Raw genomic sequence first — 23,640 nt, 5'->3', positions numbered from 1 at the left:
GAATATTTTTGGCTTGTCCAATAGAGCCAGGATTTGAGGGACTTGAATGATGAGTGATTGGTAGCCTGGCCCATTGGATTGGGCAAATTTGGGCTGTCTGGACATTCCTACTTCTTACCCTGCCCTAGGGTGGGAATGAAGGTCCGGATGATGATTATATATACTGTATATATATATATATATATATATATATATATATATATATATATATGTGTGTGTGTGTGTGTGTGTGTGTGTGTGTGTGTTTTCGTACACGGGAGAAACGTTGTGAGTGTTCTCCTGGCCAAGTACTGCTTTGGCAGACATAAGGGGTGCTGTGCTTGAACCAGTGTCGCATATTATAAAGTTTGCTTGCACCTAGTCGGCTTGTCAGGCTGATTACACTTGGTTAACAGAATACACACACATCCAAAGCCACTCCAACTTTACATTCACATTTACAAGGACTTCTCATCCTATATAAAAATCTCTACCAGACAGCCTAAGCCACTCGGTAGAGATACATAGGCTTTATCGTCCCCACTTCGGTCAAGATAGGCCAGTCCTGCAGTGGACATTCAAACGGCTGATGATATATATATATATATATATATATATATATATATATATATATATATATATGGTGGGGGTAAATTCCGACTGTCACCTCCAGGTCATCTGACCTAGGTGCCCCCTGGGTAACGCTATCGACAGCGGTGGACTGTGACAGGCCTAGCTAGCCGACAGTTACAACAAATATGCTTGTGAAACTCATGGATCAGCCTCGGAATCTGGACGGACCGATCAATGTCGACCTTGGAAACGTTTAAGGGACATGAACCGGAATACTCAAACAAAAATTAGAATTGCCACACTTAATGTATGTACTTACACAGACAAAGAAGAAGAACTAATCGAACTAATGAAAGAACGAAAAATAGACCTGATAGGTTTAGCAGAGACAAGACATCATGGAAAAGAAAAGGGAAAAGATCTGGGAGGAGGATTTGTATTAATGTATAGTGGTGTGGAAGAAGGAAGAAGGAATCATGGCATAGCTATGATAGTAGGACCAGCTCTATCACCACATGTACAAGAAGTCAAACTTGTAAATGAAAGGTTAATGTACTGTACCTTGAATATAAAAAATATGAAACATATCATATACCAGGTCTATGCCCCACAACAAGGACACTCCGAAGATGAAAAACGGGAATATATGGAACTTCTTGAAGATAACTGTGACCTCAGACCAAATCATACAACAATACTTATGGGAGACTTCAACGCCCGAGTGGGAAAAGAGAGAGAAGGAATAGAAAATATTATCGGTCCATTTGGTGAAGAAACCAGGAATACTGAAGGCGAAAATCTGATCGACTTGTGTGTTAGAAATAATCTCAAAATCATGAATGGCTACTTTGAACACAAAGAAGAGCATCAATTCACACGATATAGGTGGAATACGGTAACTGGACAATTTGACCAAAAATCCATCATAGACTACTTTATAACATCAGATAAACGGATATTTCGCAATGTTAAAGTTCTTCCTGGAGACTCTTTAAATTCTGACCATAGATTACTTGTCGGGGACCTAACTATAAACAGGAGTAAAGTGAAACAAAAACAGAAGAGAAAGATGATAAATGTTGAACCACTTAGAAATGAAGTGACAAGGGAAACTTATATGAACAAAATTGATGAACAACTTGAAAATAGGGATGACGAGATCCAAACTTGGGTCGAATTAGAAAACATTATAAGAAGAATTGCAGAAGAAGAGTTAGGAGTAAAAATGGTAGGAGGAAGCAGAAAACGACATACACCGTGGTGGACGGAAGAAGTTAAGTTGGCAGTGAAGAATAAAGTGAAGAAATTGAGGAAGTGGCTGAAACATAAAAGCCCAGAGACAAGACTTGAGTATATAGAGGCAAGAAATGAAGCTGAGAACATAAAGAGACAAGCAAAAAGAAATGTTTGGAAAGACTTAGGAGAAGCTTTAGAGGAAGATGTCAGAGGAAATAAAAAGAAAATATTTGGACTGGCAAAATCATACCGTAAAGACAAAACAATGATCTACAACTTGAAAGATGACGATGGTAATATAATCACAGACGAGGATAAAATCAATGAACGATGGCAAAACTACTTTAAGGGACTACTAAACAGAGAGACAGTAGATCTTGAGGAGTACAGAGATGGATTGGGTGCAGAGTATGAAGCACAGGACGAAATTGATGACTTAATAACAATGAGAGAACTCGAGGACTCTTTGATAAAGATGAAGAACGATAAATCACCAGGCAGCGATGGAATACCTATTGAATTGATCAAGAATGGAAGTAATCGACTAAAAGAAACAGTGTTAAGAGTGGTCAATGAAGCATGGGTAAATGGAAAAATTCCACCGGATTGGGGCAAAACCATCATAGTGCCCATATTTAAAGGAAAGGGTGATTCGGGACTGTGTAATAATTACAGAGGCATATCGCTTATAAACCACATAGCTAAACTCTACGAAAGAATTATAGAGAAAAGAGCAAGATCTATAACTGAAGACAGACTAGGAGAAGAGCAGTTTGGGTACAGGAAGGACAGAAGCACGTCTGACCCGGTATTTGTACTCAGAATGGTGATGGAAAAATGCTGGGAGTATAACAAGGACCTATATGTTGCCTTTATTGACCTGTCAAAGGCTTTTGACTCAATTCCTAGGAAAAAGCTTTGGAGGTGTCTTGTAGAGGAATATGGAATCACTGGGAGATTGAAGAGGGCCATTAAGAGTACATATGACCCTCATCAATGTAAGGTTCGAACGGGGTATGAAAAAGATACTTGGTTTGAAGTGGAAACTGGGGTGAAACAAGGAAGTGTACTATCCCCATTACTGTTTATTGCTTATATGGACATGATAATTAAAAGATTCAAGGAAAGGTTTGGAAATGAAGAGCAATGGGATATATTGGCCTACGCAGACGACATCGCATGTTGGAGTAATAGCCGGCCACAACTAACAAGAGCTTTGGAGTGCTGGAGGGAATGTTTTGAAGAAGCAGGAGTAACAATAAACATAAACAAAACAGAAATACTCACTGTGAAAAAGCAAAATGATGACGCGGATGATATAGTAGTTGGGGGCGATCAGGTCAAAGAAGTAGAACTTGTAAAATATCTGGGGTGTATTTTTAAGAAGGAGGGAGATAAGAATAAGAGAGAGATCACCGAAAGGATAACTAAATATAGCAGATGTGTATGCTCTCTATATCTAATACTCAAAGACAGATATGTACCACTGGAGGCAAAGAGAACTATATTCCAGTCTATTTTAACACCTATACTCACATACGCATCTGAGAGCTGGACTCTGACAACCCGAGACTGGAGCAGAGTTCAAGCAGCAGAAATGAGACCACTGAGAGCAATAGTGGACAAAACAAGGAGAGACAGAATCAGGAATGAAACAATAAGAGAAATGGTTGGAGTAACATCGGTGAGAAAAGTAATCGAAAATTCACAACTGAGATGGCTAGGACATGTTGAGAGGATGGACGAGTCAAGAATAGTGAAGGAGAGATGGAATTGGAGACCTGATGGCAGAAGATCAGTCGGAAGACCTTGGAAAAGATGGAGAGATGGTGTGGAGGAACAGTTGGACAGACGATAACATCGAAGCATTGAGAAATCAAGAGGCCTTTGAGAGAACCAACTGGAGACGGCTGATCCACCTGACAGGCTAAATGCCTACCTGGGAGCCGAATGAATGAATGAATGAATATATATATATGGACACTCAAACAGCTAATGATGATGATATATATATATATATATATATATATATATATATATATATATATATATATATATATATATATATATATATATATATATATATATATATATATATATATATATATATACGCGAGTATAAGAGCTGCATTGGTTGTTTGTTTCATTGTCCTTCAGTCACACCCAAACCAAGGGCCAGAGACCCCCAGACCCATATATATTCTGAATCAGGGTGACCCAATGATGGTTTTAGGGGGGTCAAAATTCATATCTGGGTCATTTGAGGTCACGGGTAGAGTGTTTGCCTTTTTGGCCCGGGCAACGCCGGGTACCCCTGCAACCCAATTTTTGGCATGGAGACTTGCATGACCTCCAGTTTGGAGATTGGCTATGTGAGGCTGACCTCCCAGGTCATTTGAGGTCACTGGTAATACACATTTGAACGACTGGACCCAGCAACTCAACATATGGCATGGAGACATAACCTTCAGTCCAGAAATAGGCTGTGTGAGGGTGACCTCCGAGGTCATTTGAGGTCATCAGGCAGACGTCATTTAAGGTCACCTGTAATAGTAAACAAGTGCACAGAAATATTGAAAGTTAGTCAGCAAATCTGAAATAGAAAGTTCCTGGACCTCTTATAATCCATCTATAAAATTATAAGAAGTACATGGTCTTTCTGGAGTAGAAAGAACGACTGAATTAGAACAAATTGAATTAGAGTGTTCGCCTTTTTGGCCTGGGCATAGCTGGGCACCCCTGCTGGTATATATATATATATATATATATATATATATATATATATATATATATATATATATATATATATAGTTACGGAACAGAGAGAGATAATGAACTCTTCAAGTGAGAATACTAACATCACTACTGTCCCGTAAAGGTCCAGGTTCAAAACAAAAGAGTTAGGTAAAATTACAAGTTAAAGTTTAATGCTCAAACTAACAACTAAACATTCAGGACTCATAAGGATAATGTAATGGCAAAACAGGTTACATATATGGATAATTGCAATAGCCTCTATTAACATGAAATTAGCAAGAGTAAATTTATCTAAGTCAGCTCTGATAAAATGAGAAAACCGGATAATGCTCAGTTAATGCAAGATATATTATTACAGATACAAAATATTATTAATAATGGCTGACATCAAAAACTCCACATGAATCACAAAAACCTTATCAGGCCTACGAATTAACACCTTATGCTATACAGTACAAGAAAAAATGTAATAACACTTATACTCAAATTACACAGCAGCTAGATGGTTGGAGACTTCCTGAGCACTCACAAAAATAATAACAACTGTACAGGGGAGGACAGAGATGTGAACAAAATGAAGAGTAGATCTAAGTGGCAATTAATGCAGAGACTGAGCTCATTATATAGGGGCCAGCAGAGCTTGATACAACTTGTAAGAAGGACGCGCAAATGAAGCCATAGGGGACAAAGAGTTGACACTCCTGCTCTGAACAACAGAAAGAACGACTTACTCTACTATAAGGGAGGAGAAGGGGGGAGTGAGGTAGAACACAGAAGCTTGGTCATTATGGAAGCCACGAGGCGAATCGTGATCAAACATGCAGCATACTGTACGTTAGAATTATACAAAGGAAGATGATATCATAGGCTATGTAACTCCTCCCCACAAAAAATAAAGAAATTTACAAAGGAAATTTCTTATTGCTCTAAAACAATCTGTCTAAAGTCTAGATAAGCAATCTGCAATAACATTTTCTTTCCCCTTGACATGTTGTATGTCTAATGAATACTCCTGAAGAAGTAGACTCCATCTTGTCAATCTCTGATTTTTATCTTTAAACTTACTAAGGAATTTCAGTGGGTAATGATCGGTATAAATGACTATGGGGTCAAAACCAGAACACAAGTAAAATGAAAAATGCTGTAAACCCAAAATCAAGGCCAAAAGCTCTTTCTCAATAGGTGAGTAGTTCTTTTGAGGTGGAGTGAACTTCTTACTGTAATAAGATACAGGGTGTTCAATACCCTGATCATCCTCTTGCAGCAAAACAGCCCCAGCTCCTGTATCACTTGCATCAACAGCCATCTTAAAAGGCTTAGCAAAATTTGGAGTAGCGAGCACTGGCTGACTTAATAGGATAGCTTTAAGTTTACTGAAAGAGAATTCACAGTTATCGGTCCAGACAAATTTAACTCTCTTTTTCAATAGGTCTGTAAGTGGTGATACAAGAATTGAAAAGTTAAGAACAAATCTCCTGTAATAACCTACCATTCACAAAAATCTTTGTAGCTCTTTCCTACTTTTAGGTCTGGGAAGATCACTTATAACCTGAACCTTAGCTGCTGGTGGTGCAACGTGTCCATCACCAATTACGTGCCCAATGTACTGAACTTTAGCTTGACCAAACTCACACTTTGATAAATTAGCTACAAGATTAGCCTGAACCAAACGCTCAAGAAATTTACTGACATGGCATAGGTGATCTTTCCAGTTGTCACTGAAGATTAATACATCATCAATATAAACAACACACCCTGCCAAACCCTCTGTTACAACATTCAGGAGCTTCTGAAATGTGGCTGGTGCATTCTTCATACCATATGGCATTACAGAACATGCAAAAGTCTTTCATAGTGTTACAAAACATGAGATCTCCCTAGTATGTTCAGTCATAGGTACTTGCCAGTATCCCTTTAACAAATCAAACTTACTTATGTACCTAGCCTTTCCAATCTTGTCTATGCAATCTTCCACACGAGGGAGAGGGTAAGTGTCTGTTTTGGTTATCTGATTAACACGTCTGTACTCGATGCAAAGCCGCTGTGACCCACCTGGCTTAGGGACTAGAGTGACAGGAGAACTCCACTCGCTCTGACAGGGCTCAATCATCTTGTGGTCCAACAGGTAGCCAAGCTCCTTCTCGATGAGAGGAACTTTCACTGGGTTCACAAGGTAAGGAGGCAATTTAATTGGCTTTGCGTCTCCAACATCGACGTCATGCGTCAACACAGTGGTTCTTCCTGGAGTGGCACGGAACACTTGCGGGTACTCCTGCAGTAATGCCGAAAACTCCTGCCTTTCTTCGGGAGCTAGATGAGAAAGCTGAGTCTGGAGATCATTCATGATATTAGGATTCTTCCCCAAACTATCAGTCAGGCTCAAACTGCATGGGAGAGCTTCACTTGCAGACTCGGGTGGAACAGCTACAGTGCAGACTGGGTTATTTTCGTCCCGCCTGTGATATAACTTTAGCATGTTGATGTGAAAAAGTTGCTTGTTCTTTCTACGATCTGGTGTGGCGATGACATAGTTGACATCACTGAGTTTCTTCTCCACGAAATAAGGACCACTAAACTTGGCTTGAAGAGGTTCCCCATGCACTGGTAGCAGAATCAAAACCTGATCTCCTGGCTGAAAGTGGCGTAACCTGGACTTCTTATCATACAAAGTCTTCATCTTCTCCTGAGCAGCTCCTAAATTCTGTCTCACCAGCTGTAAAGCAGTGGACAGCCGTTCTTTGAACTTCATCACATACTCCAGCAGGTTGACGTCATCTTCCTCTGACAGCCAGCATTCCTTGAGTAGCTTAAGGGGTCCTCTTACTTCATGGCCAAACAGTAGTTCAAAGGGTGAGAAGCCCAGTGATTCATTTGGAGATTCTCTTGCGGCAAATACAACGAATGGAAGACCTTTATCCCAGTCTTTCTGATGTTCCAATAAGTATTTCCTGAGCATCGATTTGAGTGTTTGATGATATCTCTCCAACGCTCCTTGGGTCTGGGGATGGTAAGCTGAAGACGTGATCTGGGTGATGCCCAACTCTTTCAGAGACTGCTTGAAAACATTTGACATGAAATTACTTCCCCGGTCTGACTGTACCTCCTTGGGCAAACCAAACTTTGTGAAGAACCCTAGCATTTCCTTAACCATGTTCTTTGCTGAGATATTTCTAAGTGGAATGGCTTCAGGATAACGAGTAGCCATATCAATCAGGGTCAACACAAGAAAATCCTGAAGAAGTCTTAGGAAGAGGGCCCACAATATCCACCAACACACGGGTGAATCGCGCCTCAAGAGCAGGAATGGGAGCTAGAGGTGACAAGACTTACAATACCAGGAAACATCTCTGAAGATACCTGGCCAGTAGAAGTGTTTCAAAATGCGTGCCACAGTCTTCCTCACTCCAAGGTGTCCTGCCAAACTGGAATCATGAGCCACTCTAATGATATCCTGCCTACAAACACGAGGGATGACAACTTGATGTACAACCTCCCATTCACAGTCGGCTGATGCTGTTTGGGGTCTCCACTTTCTCATAAGTACTCCTGAATTTATATAATAACAAGTAGAAGCACCAGCTGACTCTTCCTCACTGCAAGCAGAGTTAGCTAGACCTTTCAACTCAGGGTCAGCAACCTGCAACTCAACCAACTCTTGACGAGACAAATTATCAACACTACGGGGTACTGCCTCATCTGGTGAGTGGTCCAAATTAGCAAGAAAAGTGTCAGCTAGGATAACATCATCATCATCATTATCCTCTAAGTCACCAGTAACTTTAGACTTAACCCTAGTGACAGCACATGCAGAGAACACATCAGGGACATCACAATCCTGGATCGCAGTCACTGGTTCACTAGACAACTGAGGAGCTGGACACACTTGACTTCTACCAATATCATTTCCAAGTAAGAAAGTTACACATGACATTGGGAGTGTCTCAACCAACCCAACCATAATGGAACCATTAACAAAACCAGACTCTAAATTCACTCTGCACAGAGGGACAGAGAAGTAATTATTCCCTACACCTTGTAAGATTACAGTTTCATCAGAGGAATTAACATTAGACTCTAGAACACTGGTCAGCATAAGGGATTGGCAAGCACCTGTATCACGATATATTTTAACTGATTATCTGTCATTACTGTCCAGAGGACTGACAAAACCATCAGACAGGAAATTAGCACATGAACTCTTGAGAGTGTCACCCATGTTACTGCTCAAAAGAGGAGCTTCATCATGAGAATTTAATTTACCCCTCAAAGCAGGTTCAGTTAACTCTATTAAAGAATTCTGGGAACTCTCAAGGGTGGACACTAGACCAATTGACTGAATATTTAAAGACTCCTTTTTGTTCACATCACGCTGTCTCCTGAAACATTTCTCCGTAGTATGACCAAGCTTACTACAATAAGTACATTTACTTTTCTGAAATCTAGAGGTGGAGCTGGTATTTACTTCCTGAGAAACATCATCTTTATTCTCTTTCCTGTTACCTGTACTCTGAGTAGAGGCAACGTACTTACTCTCAGCTTTCCTTTTTTCTTTAGAATATCTCTTGTGAGTGAGAACATATTCATCAGCTAAAACTGCAGCATCAGACAAATTATCTTTTCTTTTCTCATCAAGATATAGGCTTACATCGTTATTAATACACCTTTTGAAGTCCTCCAGCAAAATCATCTGCTTAAATTTATCAAAATCAGAATTTACATTCTTAGAATTTAACCACTGCTCTAACATATCTTCTTTGATTTTTGCATACTCTACATGGGATTGCTTATCTTGCTTATAAGTTGTCCTAAATTTTACTCTATAGGCTTCAGGAACAAGCTCATAGGCCTTAAGAATCAAGCTCTTAACTACATCATAATTTTCAGATTGATCCTGAGGCAAAGATGCATAAGTTACTTGAGCTTTACTGGTGAGAACAGTTTGAAGGAGTACTGGCCAATACTTTTTGGGCCAATTAAAACCTGTAGCTACCCTCTCAAACAACTGAAAATACTTTGTTAAATCAGATTCATTAAAAGGAGGGACAAGTTTAACATTTTTAGCCACATCAAAATCATCAGAGCTAGATGATCCAGCTCCACCTTGTTTCATGCGATACTCATGGTCTGCCTGAATCGTAGTTCAATTTGTGCCTGAGCCTGTGCCTGTGCCTCCTGAATACGAGCCTGAGACTCAGCCTCCTTAGCCTCAGCCTCCTTAGCATGAGCCTGAAACTCAGCCTCCTTAGCACGAGCCTGAAACTCAGCCTCCTTAGCACGAGCCTCCTGCAGGGCTAGCTGTAACTTAGGTATTTCAATCTGCGTTTGCTCATCTGGGGGAGTTACATTAAACAAGCATTTATTAATCATGTCAACAACTTGATCTTTAGAATGATGAGAGAACAGCAATTCCCAATTGTTGAGCAACAAGCTTAAGTTCATTTTGTTCTGTTTTCTACATCACACACTGTTTGCACATTTGACAAAAAATCTTTGGCTTCATCAAGAGGAGTAATAGTAGACATCATGAATAAATCACAGTCACAAAATATCAAGCAATATCCTCATGATAATACCCTGAATATCCTGATAAGAGGTCGCCAAATTTATGTTACGGAACAGAGAGAGATAATGAACTCTTCAAGTGAGAATACTAACATCACTACTGTCCCGCAAAGTTCCAGGTTCAAAACAAAAGAGTTAGGTAAAATTACAAGTTAAAGTTTAATGCTCAAACTAACAACTAAACATTCAGGACTCATAAGGATAATGTAATGGCAAAACAGGTTACATATATGGATAACTGCAATAGCCTCTATTAACATGAAATTAGCAAGAGTAAATTTATCTAAGTCAGCCCTGATAAAATGAGAAAACCGGATAATGCTCAGTTAATGCAAGATATATTATTACAGATACAAAATATTATTAATAATGGCTGACATCAAAAACTCCACATGAATCACAAAAACCTTATCAGGCCTACGAATTAACACCTTATGCTATACAGTACAAGAAAAAATGTAATAACACTTATACTCAAATTACACAGCAGCTAGATAGTTGGAGACTTCCTGAGCACTCACAAAAATAATAACAACTGTACAGGGGAGGACAGAGATGTGAACAAAATGAGAAGTAGATCTAAGTGGCAATTAATGCAGAGACTGAGCTCATTATATTGGGGCCGGCAGAGCTTGATACAACTTGTAAGAAGGACGCGCAAATGAAGCCATAGGGGACAAAGAGTTGACACTCCTGCTCTGAACAACAGAAAGAACGACTTACTCTACTATAAGGGAGGAGAAGGGGGGAGTGAGGTAGAACACGGAAGCTTGGTCACTATGGAAGCCACGAGGCGAATCGTGATCAAACATGCAGCAACTGTACGTTAGAATTATACAAAGGATGATGAAATCATAGTCTTTGTAACAATATATATATATATATATATATATATATATATATATATATATATATATATATATATTACAAAGGATGATGAAATCATAGGCTTTGTAACAATATATATATATATATATATATATATATATATATATATATATATATATATATATATATATATATATATATATATATATATATATATATATATATATATATATATATATATATATATATACACACACACACACACACGAGGTGCTATCCAAAAGTTCCAGTAATTTGAATGTTATAGGAAAATAAGTTACCTTACCTCCTAGTTCTCACTGTCTCCTTTCAAAGTAGTCCTCATGGGCAGGTATACAGTGGTCGCAGCGTTTTTTCCACGAGTCCATGCATCCCTGGAGGGCTTCTGGCGTGATGGTCTTGAGCACCTGCAGTTCTGTCTGGATCTCCTCAATCGAGTCAAATCGACGCCCTTTCAGTCGTAATTTCAGCTAGGGAAACAACAGAAAGTCACAGGGGGCAAGGTCAGGCAAATAGGGTGGGTGGGGAATGACGACCATGTTAGTGGAAGCCAGGAGCTGCCAGACAACAACTGATGTGTGGGCGGGGGCGTTATCATGATGCAGGATCCAGTCCTTGTTCTTACACTGTTTTGGACATTTGTGGCAGATGTTCTCTCTCAAACGCTGCAAAACTTCACAGTAAAATTTTCTGCTGACAGACTGACCGGGTGGGACGAATTCCTTGGGAAGAATCCCTTGGATATCGAAGAAAACGATCAACATCGACTTGACATTGCTGCGCCATTGGTCCACCATTGCAAAACTGCCAAATCACCTACACACCATGTTACAATAGTATGTGTAGCTCAAAAACACGTCTACTCACAAACACGGCCGGGGCAACACTGATGCAAAAGGGGTGCTGCTGACTCCTCCTAGCAGCAAAAGGGAAAACTGCAAAAAGTTGGCTCCCACTGTTCAAATTACTGGAACTTTTGGGTAGCACCTCATGTGTGTGTAAATATATATATATATATATATATATATATATAGATATATATATATATATATATATATATATATATATATATATATATATACAGGGCCTCCTGAGCATATTCAACATTGCCTATGTGCCATACCATCCGGATTTTGTTATATGCTGGATAAGGCTATAGTTAGCCTTCCTCCAATGGTTGGTGGAGAAACTAGCCTCAAAATGACACTGTCATTAAGGCCGAAAAGCCTTAGAAAAAATCTGTCACTTTCGCTTATCTGACCTGTCAAAGTCGTGTCTTGCAAGGAGTGGTTGCCATCAGGGTTAACTCGTTAGAGTATGCTTTTTCTGTTCAGTGGATGCATAGTGAGACAATGAGAACTCAGGCAGCTGCACCCCCAGCTCTTATTGGCTGACTTTCAAGTTGTAGCGAATAGACAGGATGTATGACCACCATGTGGCAACATTCAGTAGTAACTCCCACTCTCATGACACTACTGGATGGTGAGTTGCTTTTTTATGTCTGTCAGTTTACTCTGTCTCTCTGTCTAAATTATTATCTATCTAATTTCTGTCTTTATCTATCTATATATCTATTTATCTTTCCATCTGATTGATCAGGATCGGTCAGTGCACAAGTAATCATTATCATATCTGTGCTGTCCCCTCACTTTGATGACTCATTGTTTTCTGCAATTCCTGTTATTCAAAATAGTCTTACCCACACAATCCTTGAGCTAATTTATCCATACTCTCTTATATTCTCCTTCCATCTGTTACTCACAACAATATACACTCCTTCTTTTGCCCTCTCATTCTCGCCTACTCCCGCGCATATATCCCATCCAAACTCCCATTCTCTCACACTGTCTCCTCACCATTTAGTTTCAGTTAATCCACATACATCCACTTTCGCACCCTCAAACACCTGACAGTCTCTCCCTCTCTCTCTCTCTCTCTCTCTCTCTCTCTCTCTCTCTCTCTCTCTCTCACCTTATCATTTGCATCCCTTACATGCCATGTTGCAATCCGTACCATGTCCTTTGTTCGGTCCTCAGTCATCACCTTTTGGTCGGTCCTGGTCGGAGGCTTCTTCGTATTTTTAGTTTGCTGTTTTCCAGGGATGAGCACTAACCCTCCGCCAACCCACTTGTTGTCACGCAGGGTACATGTGTTGGTTGGATATAAAGTTACCACCCAGCGTTGTAAATGCTTTCCTTGTTCACAGGAAACCATTTGGCTTGCCACTCAATATAGAGCTACCCTAAAAACGGAGTACTACTACACTAAGTGCGTGGATGATGGACGCCTCCACCAATCACTAAATGTTACTATACAGTGATCACTCACTAAATTCTTCTCTTGCCGTGAGAGAGAGAGAGAGAGAGAGAGAGAGAGAGAGAGAGAGTTATGGATCTTTTTTTCAGGTCAGAGAAAACCTATAGATGTTATGGATCTTATTTTCAGTTTAGAACAACTACGGTGTAACGCTTAAAGAAAATTTTCCACAAAAGAGTCATTCGTATCATAAGACATTTTTATTATAATAAAATAAAATTTCCAGACAATCTCTCTCTCTCTCTCTCTCTCTCTCTCTCTCTCTCTCTCTCTCTCCCTCCATCCTTCCTTCTACCCATTAAATTTAACCTCCACCAAGGAGGTTATGTTTTCACCCCTCTCCTTTAGTTTGTTTGTTGGTTGGTTTGTGAGCAAGATTAACAAAAACTTCTGGACAGATCTCCACGAAACTTGATAGAAGAATGAATGGGCCTTTGCCCAGAATAGACTCCATTAAATTTTGGTGCAGATCCGGATAAAGGTGCGGATCCAGGATTTTTTTTTTTTTTTTCACTTTCCTTAACATTGCGAGATAGGACGTTTTTCGACATTTTAGTAACTTTCTCAGTGAATATTGCATGGATTTTGATGGCGGAGGTATGCGCTCTACTGAGTGCCATTCTAGTTATATATCTATCTATCTTACTCACACTGCCAAGCTTATCCTCTACACAGAGGAGAATCTCCAGAAGTGCTAAATTTATGTCCACTTCGACAATGACTTCTGCTAAGACATCCAAAAGTAGCGGAAGCGAACTTGTTGTGTCGACTGTGATAGAGGAAGGGGAGAGGGTTGATTAAGACTTGTTGTGTCGACTGTGATAGAGGAAGGGGAGAGGGTTGATTAGGACTTGTTGTGTCGACTGTGATAGAGGAAGGGGAGAGGGTTGATTAGGACTTGTTGTGTCGACTGTGATAGAGGAAGGGGAGAGGGTTGATTAGGACTTGTTGTGTCGACTGTGATAGAGGAAGGGGAGAGGGTTGATTAGGTCAAGGGATTAGAGAAGCTGCCTGATGTTTAAAAGGACGCAGGGAATCTCAGTACAGGGCAGCGTAATGAAGAGGATTGTAGGGCAGGGTTATGTAGAGGGTATAGGGCAGGGTAATGTATAGGAAGGCATCGCAGGGTAATGTAATAGGAAAGCAGGGCAGGGTAATGTAAAGGTAGGCAAGGCAGGGTAATGTATAGGAAAGCAGGGCAGGGTAATGTATAGGTAGGCAGGGAAGGGTAACGTATAGGAGGGCAGGGCAGGGCAATGTATAGGAAGGCAGGACAGGGTAGTGTATAGGAAGGCAGGACAGGGTAACGTATAGGAGTGCAGGGGAGGGTAATACATAGGAAAGCAGGACAGGGTATTGTAGAGAGAGGCAAGACAGGGCGTGGTAGTTTAAAGGAAGGAAGGGCAGGGCAGGATATTGTAGGGGAAAGCAGGGTATGGCAGGGTAGTGTTGAGGAAGGCAGGGCAGGGCAGAATATTTTAGGGGATTCAGGGCAGGGCAGGTCAAGGCAGGAGATGAGTGAGAGGGAGAGTTGGAGGGGGGTGTGACTCGGAGAGAATTATATCATTCTCTCACTAGTCTTTTAGGAATCAGTGTAATATTTTCGTTGTCGTCATCATCTTATAATTATTTTAACTCTACATATCACAAATTAAAACAAATGAGCCCGAAAATTTATATTCACCATACCATAAGTAAAAACATAGTAGCCAAAAGATTAAACAGATTCAACACACTGAAAGACTTCAAGAATCCAGTTTGCCAGAATAAAGTGTGTGAGTGTGTGTGTGTGAGAGAGAGAGAGAGAGAGAGAGAGAGAGAGAGAGAGAGAGTCTTAACCCACAGCGTCCCGTCGACGTTCTTTAACGTCCACACGTTTTGTCACTGCCAATGCTGTCGATGTACATAAACACGAATCAATTGCAAGGTCCCTAATTTGCACAATTTTCAATTTTAGCGAGTGATTTTTGGTATGTATACACGTGACACCTTCCTCTACAAGATGCCACGCAGGGACAATGCCTTACCCAGCATGACCTCCTCCTCCCCCCTGCACACCATTGTCTCAGCAATTCACCTGTTATCAGTGACCTGGCCAGTAAAGCCATGTCATGCCACGGTACAAAATTCAGGGCCAGAGTGATTCCCCAATCAATGACAATGTGGAGGACAAACTTTACATAGCATTAGAGGAAGAAACAGTCAGAAATGATGATCAGGTAATGTGGCAAAAAAGATCAGGTATGGTGATGAGTTAGTGGGTGAAACAATGCTTATAATGCCTATATTACTGCTTGAAAACCAATATACTCTCGTACTATATATAAATTCGTACCAAGTTAATAAATAAATACCGTTTATGAGTGGTGTGAAATAGTTATCCTCCCATAGAACTCGTTTTCTTTGGTGCCAGCCTGTTAGAAAACCCAGTAAGGTAAGGAGGTACTCCTACCTGTATTGAGTATTTTAAACCTCAGGTGATCGATTTCTCTATGAATTTTCGATGTTTCTCACCAAAAGCGGAGCTTTGAGCCCAAAAAAATTGTTTCCAAAAATGGTCGGGATTGGGGGGAGTCAGTGGTGAAAAAGTGGTCGGGATGGGGCGGGTTAAAGAGAAGAAATTTGGTGAATACAAGAAAAGCCGACGTGATGAGGTGTAATAGACAGTTCGAGAAGAACGCTATGTAAGCTTGATTGGGAAAGAAATGAAGTAATGAAGCATTTTAGGTAATTAAAGGTCGCCAAAGAAGCAGATGGAACTAAGGGAACTAAAATAAGTCATAAGATAGAAGAGGCATATTAGGGTACTGTGAAGCATGTGGAACAAGGGGTCAGGGTAGGAAAGTAATGTGATCCTGACAGTTCTGCATGGGTGCACGGAGCAATCTTTGAATATTAGGGACCGAAAAAGGGTGGAAGCTCCGGTGAGGATGTGCTCCAGGTATGTATGTAGAGTCAGATGACGTAGCAGAGTGAGATAGGACATTGAAAGAGCATTAAAGACCTAGAATCCGTGAAGGTAAGTGTAGTGCAATGGAAAGGGCAAATCAGGGCAATAGCTAATAAAGAGAAAGTGTGGTGGGAGATTGATGAAAGTATACTGATCTGAAGCGGACTGAGTGAGGGAAATGATGAGGTCTAGAAGATGGTGGAAGGAGAGTGTTGAAACAGATTTTCAACTCTGAGGTTTGACCATGCAGGCGTGTGAGAACTGTGTATATATAGCAAATTGGAATGAAGTGGCCTAGGGGAGAATGACTCTGCCAGTAATCTATAAAGACAAGAAGTGAAGCAGCTGGGGTAAACTGTGAATAAGGAGAGCATGAGTGTGAATAATTTAACGATTGCTTTACTTAGACCATTAAATACGACAGCTGAGAAACATAATGAGAGTGACAGGCTGCTTTCTCCTGCTTTCCGGCACGACCAACCTGGAATGTCGTGAGAATAGAATAAAGTCATATTACGTCCACCAAAGTAACAAAGCTATGGTATTGGAACCAGAGTATAACAGAATCACATAAAATAAACCTAAGGTATGGGAGCCAGGAGCCTCTGTGGTACGGTGGTAAAGTGTGCGTTTTCATACACTGGAGAACGAGGGCTCGTGCCCCGCCAGGGCAATAAACTTTGGGAGCGTTCTTTCAACCATGTAGCCTACTGCTTTGGCAGACATAAGGGGTGCTGTGATTGAACCAGTGTCGCATACTATAATGTATGTTTGCACCTAGTCGGCTTGTGCAGGCCGATTACACTTTGTTCAGAGACTACACGCACATTCAAAGCCACTCCAACACTACAATCACACTTACAAGCAATTCTCATCCTATATACAATCTCTGCCAGACAGCCTAAGCCACTTGGTAAAGACACATAGGCTGTATCGTCCCCACTTCGGTCGGGATAGGCCGGTCCTGCAGTGGACAGCGAAACGGCTGATGATATGCTGATGATGATGATGATGGGAGCCAGAATAAAACACAATCGCTTAACATAAAACAGGGATATGAGAGACATAGTAAAACAGAATCGCATAAAGTAAAGCAAAGTTATGAGAGCCTATGTATAACAGAATCACATAATTATAAAGCTACGGTATGATAATGAGAGTAAAACAGAATCACATAACATAAAGCTAGAGAATGGGAAGCAATCATATAACATAAAGCTGCGGTATGAAAGCCTGCGTAAAACAGTGACAATATGAAAATCAGCATAAAATGAGTGCCAATATGAAAATCAGCTAGACAAAGAGTGACATAATGAAAATAAGTGTAAATCAGAGTGACATTATGATAATAAACACTGACATTATGAAAAGTAGCATAAAACAGAGTGACGTTACCGTTAATATCAGCGAGAACATCCACATTAAAATCCAATCCCAATACTTGGGCGAAGTCAGGCAAAAGATTCGTTCAGATGTCCAGCAGGTCAAGGTTTAGGGTTCCGTTGAGTATCGGATGCTCCGAGAGGCATCTTACCACGTTGAACAGGCAAGATAGGAGCGACCATTACATACGGTAGCTTGACTGTAGAGGGTTCGGAGAATGGGGCAATTAGAGGCGGGGAGAAAAGAGTGAGGCGGGGAAGGCATCCGCAAGAGGAGAAGGAAAGAGGGAGGCAGCGGAGGAAACAGAACGGACGGAGAAAAAGGGAGAGGAATTGGTAGACAGCTGGAGGCAGAGAATTCTCTCCACCTATTGCTTCGGCTGTGGAGGGTTTAGGAGAATGTTAGTAATGGGGCAGGGGAAGAAGGAGGCAGAGGAAGAACGGGAAGGACGAAGAAAAAGGGAAAGGAACGGGGAGGCAGAAAGAGAGGAAGAAAGGCTCTTCTTTATATGCCTTTGGCTGTGCGATTGGTTTAGACTTTAGAGCAGCGTTTCTCAATCGGGGTTCCCCAGAACCCTATGGTTCCGCAAGAGGTCGCTAGGGGTTCCCAGAGAAAGAATGATAAAAAGGCTAATCATATGTAAATGCTTTTCTGGGTAATTTTTGTGTTTAATTTCATATTTGTAATGTTACTCTACACGTGTAACTTCAAGTGACACACTCGAGTACAGGACACATGCACGGTCTCCATCAGTCCCGAATGTACTTCCAGGCGTGCTGGTACAGTCCCTCATTCATCCACGTTATTTAGTAAATGTTACCCATCATTTAGGGATTTTACTTGAATTTTAACACTTCAAGTATGTTTATGATTTTGTTAGTTTATGGGAAGTTTGTGTATCTCTCTCTCTCTCTCTCTTCCAAGGTTAGGTCTCCTTTTTGCCTTAATTTGCCACAGTTATATTTGTTTAAGTTTTATTGATCAAGTTATTGTTGTAGTAATTGAAGTTATTATCTGTTTTCGTTCTGTTTATATGTGTTATATATAACATTGGTCATTTATGTTTATTTTTGTGTGTGAAAGAAAACTTCCTTATGAGGTCTCGAACAAGCAGTTTGATTTGTTATTTATTTATTTTTATTTATTATTTGATTACATTGTCAGTAAACTTCAGATAGACGTAAGTTATTTTTTGCTTAAACCAGTTATCAGAAAAAATATATTATGTTCTCCTTAAGAACTTAAGTTTGTACAAGAGAAAGAAAGATATTAATAGTGATATATAGTACTTCGAATGTAAAGGTTCCCTGAGACATGAAAATTATTTCAAGGTTTCCGCAAGGGTAAAAAGGTTGAGAAACGCTGCTTTAGAGCATAGGAATATAAATCTTAGTGTATTATCTAATACAGGTTTGGGAAGATTCGACTCATCCTTTAATAACATAATAGTGGAAAAAAAGCAGCTTCATTATACTAAGCCTGTGTATGAGGAAGAACCTGAGTCAGAAATCTCCGTCGCTGTCTTTAACCGATCTCCTTAAGTGGGTATTGAGTGCATGAGTGAGATCGAGTACCCTTGGAGTATGAGTGAACTTGCATGGGGTGAAGCGAGTGCGAGTGTCTGTGGGATTTAATTAAGACAGAGGGAGTATGTATATCATGGTAGAAACGTTTTTTAAGCTGCGTTAGGTTTTATGCCTCTGTGAATAACATGTGTAAGTGAATCAATAAATACAATAAAATAATACGTGTGAGTGAATATGCGTGTTATTACCAGAACCAGCGAATGAGAGTGACAATCAGATTGCAAGCAAAACACAGCCACTAACCAAGCAGGGAAATAATGTCAAGGTCAAAGCATTCCAGGAGATTCAGTGTTTGACATCCTCCGACAAGAAGACCCACGACAAAGAGAGTGAGAATGGCTGTCCGCATGGTGGTGGTGGTTGTGGAGGTGCCTGTAAGGTAGACCGAGAGAAAGTGCGTGTGGGAGTGGGGATGGTAGGTGAAGGGAGGGAGAGTGGAGAGTGAGTGGGAAATTGATAAAGTAAATCAAGGGAGGGAGAGCGAAAGATGTATGAGAAGTGAGTGGGGAAGTGGTAACAGGAGGGAGTGTGTGTGTGTGTGTGTGTGTGTGTGTGTGTGTGTGTGTGTGTGTGTGTGTGTGTGTGTGTGTGTGTGTGATTAATTCATGCTAGTGCAAGACACAAGATTAAACAATGAGGATGGAAGCTCTCAATTATCAAGAATATTAGAGGTAATAGAATATCTTGGAAACTACAAAATCATGAAAAGAAAATATAATGAATCTATTTATCTATCTATTGCCAGACGCCTCAATCCCGTGCGGGGTGGTCACAAACAAATCGCCTCCACGTCGCCCTGTCCCCCGCCATTTCACTGCCCTGCTCCCAACTCACACCCCCCTCTCATATACCTCTCCACTCCATCCCTCCATCTCATCCTCGGCCTCCTCCTCCCTCTCCCCCCCTCCATCTCACTCAACATACACTCTCCTCGTCAGTCTCTCACTCTCCATCCTCTCCACATGGCCAGACCACCTCAGTGTGTTTCTCCTAACACTTCTTGTCACATCCACATCCTCACCACAACTCTCTTTTATATCCTCATTTGTCAGCCTGTCTCTCCATGTGACTCAACAGGCTCCCCTCAAATAACTCATTTCCACTGCTCTCACTCTTTACTTGTGTCCTTCCAACAACGTCCAAGCTTCACTTCCAGACGTTAGAGTTGGTATCACAATAGTGTCATGTAGTAACCTTTTCACTGCCATGCTCACCTACCTGTTTCTTATCACTGCCTTCAAGGAACCAGCAACCTTTCTTCCTTGTTGTACCCTTTCAAGCATTGCACCCTCCAAACTTCCACCTTACTCATCACACTCCCCAAGTACTTAAACGTACTCACATTTTCCATTTCCTCACCATCCAACCTCACTGTACATTCACTGACTTCACCTCAGTCAAAGAACATCACTAATCTTCCCTACATTCACCTTTAGATTCCGTTTCTTACACACTCTTCCAAACTCATCCACGAAGCCTTGCAGCTCTCCTTCGTCTTCACTCAACAACACAGTACCATCTGCAAACAACAGTACAGGGAGTTTCCAAACACTACCCTCTCACACTAGGGCCGCTCCAACATCCACTGCCCTACCTTGTATCTCTTGTATTACCCCATCCATGTACAGATTGAACAACCATGGAGACATGACACATCCCTGTTTCAACCCAACCTTCAAAAAGAAAAATTCACTCAGTTCCCAATCCACACGCACTGCAGCCTTAGCACCATCATACATACCCTTCACAGCATTCAACAACTTCCCATCTACTCCGTATATATTCTTAATACTTTCCACAATCCTTGTCTATCCATCCTGTCATATGCTTTCTCCAAATCCATGACAACCGCATACATCTTCTTTCCCTTCTCTAGAAACTTTTTCACTAAAGATCTAAGAATGAATATCTGATCTACACAATCTCTTTCCTTCCTAAAGCCTCCCTGTTCTTCTCCAACTAATTCCTCTGTTATTTCCCTGACTCTGTCAAAAAGTATCCTACCATACACTTTTTCCATTACACTAAGAAAACAAATGCCCCTATGATTACCACACACTTCTTTTACCCCTTTCCCTTTGTACAAGGGAATAATAATTATACCTGATTTCCAATCCTCTGGGACTCTCCCTTCCTCCCAGGCCAATCTGCACATCTTCCACATCCATTCTACTACAATCTCTCCCCCATGCTTCAGCATTTCACCACACACTCCATCAATTCCTGGGGCTTTCCACAATTTGACTTTCTTCATTGCTTCCACAACTTCCATCCTACTGATTTCTTCCTGTCTTCTCACCTCCCTCCTTCTCCCAGTCATTCCCCAGCCACTTATACTTGCGTTACTTCCATTCTCTATGTTCAACAATTCCTTAAAGTGTTCTCTCCATCTGCTCACTTTTTCTTCCTTCTCCACTAATAATCTATCATTTTTATCTTTCACTCCCCTGCTAATTTCACTGCCACCCTGTCTTACTTTCTTCACCTCTTTCCAGAACATTTTCTTACAGTCCCTCCATTTTACACTCAAAATCCTTCCAAATTCCTCATCCACTCTCTTCTTACTCTCTCTTACTAACCTTTTCACCTCTCTCTTCCTTTCTACATATAACTCTCTCTTCAGCCTCTCAACTTCTTCCACGCCCCTATTTCTCATCCATTCATTGTATGCTTTCTTCTTTTGTGCCACAGCCTGTCTCACCTCTTTATTCCACCACGCTGTTCCTTCCACCCCCTTCTGTCTTCTCTTCACCCCACACACCACATCACATGCTGCACATATTTCTTCTGTGAATATCTTGCACACACCTTCCACGTCCCCCATCTGCTCCAATTCATATTTACTGAATCGTTCCTCCACTTCTCTCTTATATTCTGCCTTTTTCTCATCCTCTTGTAACCTTTCCACTCTCCTTGCAACTACTCCTTTCTCCCGTCCTTCCCTTCTTCTATTTCTCCATCTTACTTGGATCTTGATTCTGGCCACCCCCAAGTAGTGGTCAGAAAGTCCACTCTCCCAACCTCTGTTAGCTCTTGCATCCATTACACATCTTCGCATCCTTTCATCCACACACATATAATCGATCATTGCCTTCCCTTCATTCAGTTCACCACCCACCTTTCTCATCACTCGTCATGTATACCTATGGATCATTTTGTGCCTGAAGAGGGTATTGGCTATCACCAACCCCCTCCCAGCACAAATGTCCACTAACGCACTGCCATTCTCATCTATCTCAGCAGGTACACCCAACTCACCAACTATTCCATCCACCTTCACATTCCCTACTTTACCATTCATATCACCGATTAAAACACTCGCTCATTCCTTCCAGACTTTTCCATGGATACTTCCACATTTGTCTAGAACTTTTCTCTAACTCTGCTTGCATGATCTTGCGTTGGCGTATGCACGCACACAATCACCCACATTTGTATTCCAACTTTCATTCTTACCCACACAGTCCTTGAACCAAGTGATCCATTCTATCTTATGTTCTTCTTCCATCTTTTACTCACAACAATACACACTCCTTATTTTGCCCTCTCATTCTCACCTACTCTTCCACATATACCCCATCCATACTCCCGTTCTCTCACACTCTCACCACACCATTTAGTTTTAGTTACTCCGCATACATCCACTTTCGCACCCTGAAGCACCTGGACAATCTCTCTCTCTTTCACCTCATCAAACATAATGAAGACAGGCAAAAAAACTCACAAGAATAAAGTGTAAAATTAAGTTTTGCAACAAAGGCATAGAAAAATTGGAAATGAATAAACTTTTCAAGTCTTCATATGTCAGAGAGAGCATTCCTACTGGATTCAAAAATAAAGAAGCCCGAATGACCGTATATCAGCATGGTCCAACTATAATAGGAAGATAATTAAACTACAAAAAGACTATTGAAGAATTAGATGTTAAAGAATGGTTAACGCAAAATCATGAGTGTAAGTGTTACGATTCAGAGTTCATTGATATTCATCATCAGCATGTAATAACAGGTAACCTAGACATAATACAAAATATCAGATTACGAAAACTAATGAAAAAAGGATTGAATTATCGGGAAGCAAGAGGATCAATTGGAAACAAATGAGAGAAAATGTTAACATCGCAGTCAAAAAATGTGCTGCAGAATGGTGTAAACTAGAATAATTTAATGAGTGTTTTATGACAGAATTGAAAGTAAAAGTCATGGAAAAAGTTGATGAAAAATTCTGCAAACTTATGAAGTACTATTCTAGATGGAGAATGCCAAAACCAGTATTCAGAGATAAGGAAGCAATGAAGGATCTTGAAGGCTTGCACAAGTCGTATGTTTTGGTCCCAGTAGACAAAGCACATAATAATATAACAGTCATCTGTAATGTATAATCCATAAAAACACTTTTACAAGAATTGGGCATGATCGATCAAGTCTCCGA

The 23,640-nt window shown here is 40.7% G+C and overlaps 1 protein-coding gene across 1 annotated transcript in view; it reads left to right on the top strand.

The window, feature by feature from the left end:
* The first annotated feature begins 1,129 nt into the window (after positions 1-1,129).
* LOC145416231 (uncharacterized) overlaps positions 1,130-23,640 on the top strand; it is a 41,235-nt gene continuing 18,724 nt past the window's right edge. Inside the window, exon 1 of the mRNA XM_080285239.1 lies at positions 1,130-2,786. Within this exon, the coding sequence (XP_080141365.1) occupies positions 1,130-2,786 (1,657 nt within the window). The remainder of the gene's footprint in view (positions 2,787-23,640) is intronic.

This window comes from Coenobita brevimanus, chromosome 105 (genome assembly GCF_032717465.1).
Source record: "Coenobita brevimanus isolate Jiangsu-jjx chromosome 105, ASM3271746v2, whole genome shotgun sequence".
NCBI lineage: Eukaryota > Metazoa > Arthropoda > Malacostraca > Decapoda > Coenobitidae > Coenobita > Coenobita brevimanus.
The sequence above is the reverse complement of the archived record's forward strand: the minus strand, read 5'-3'. Positions and strand labels throughout refer to the sequence as shown.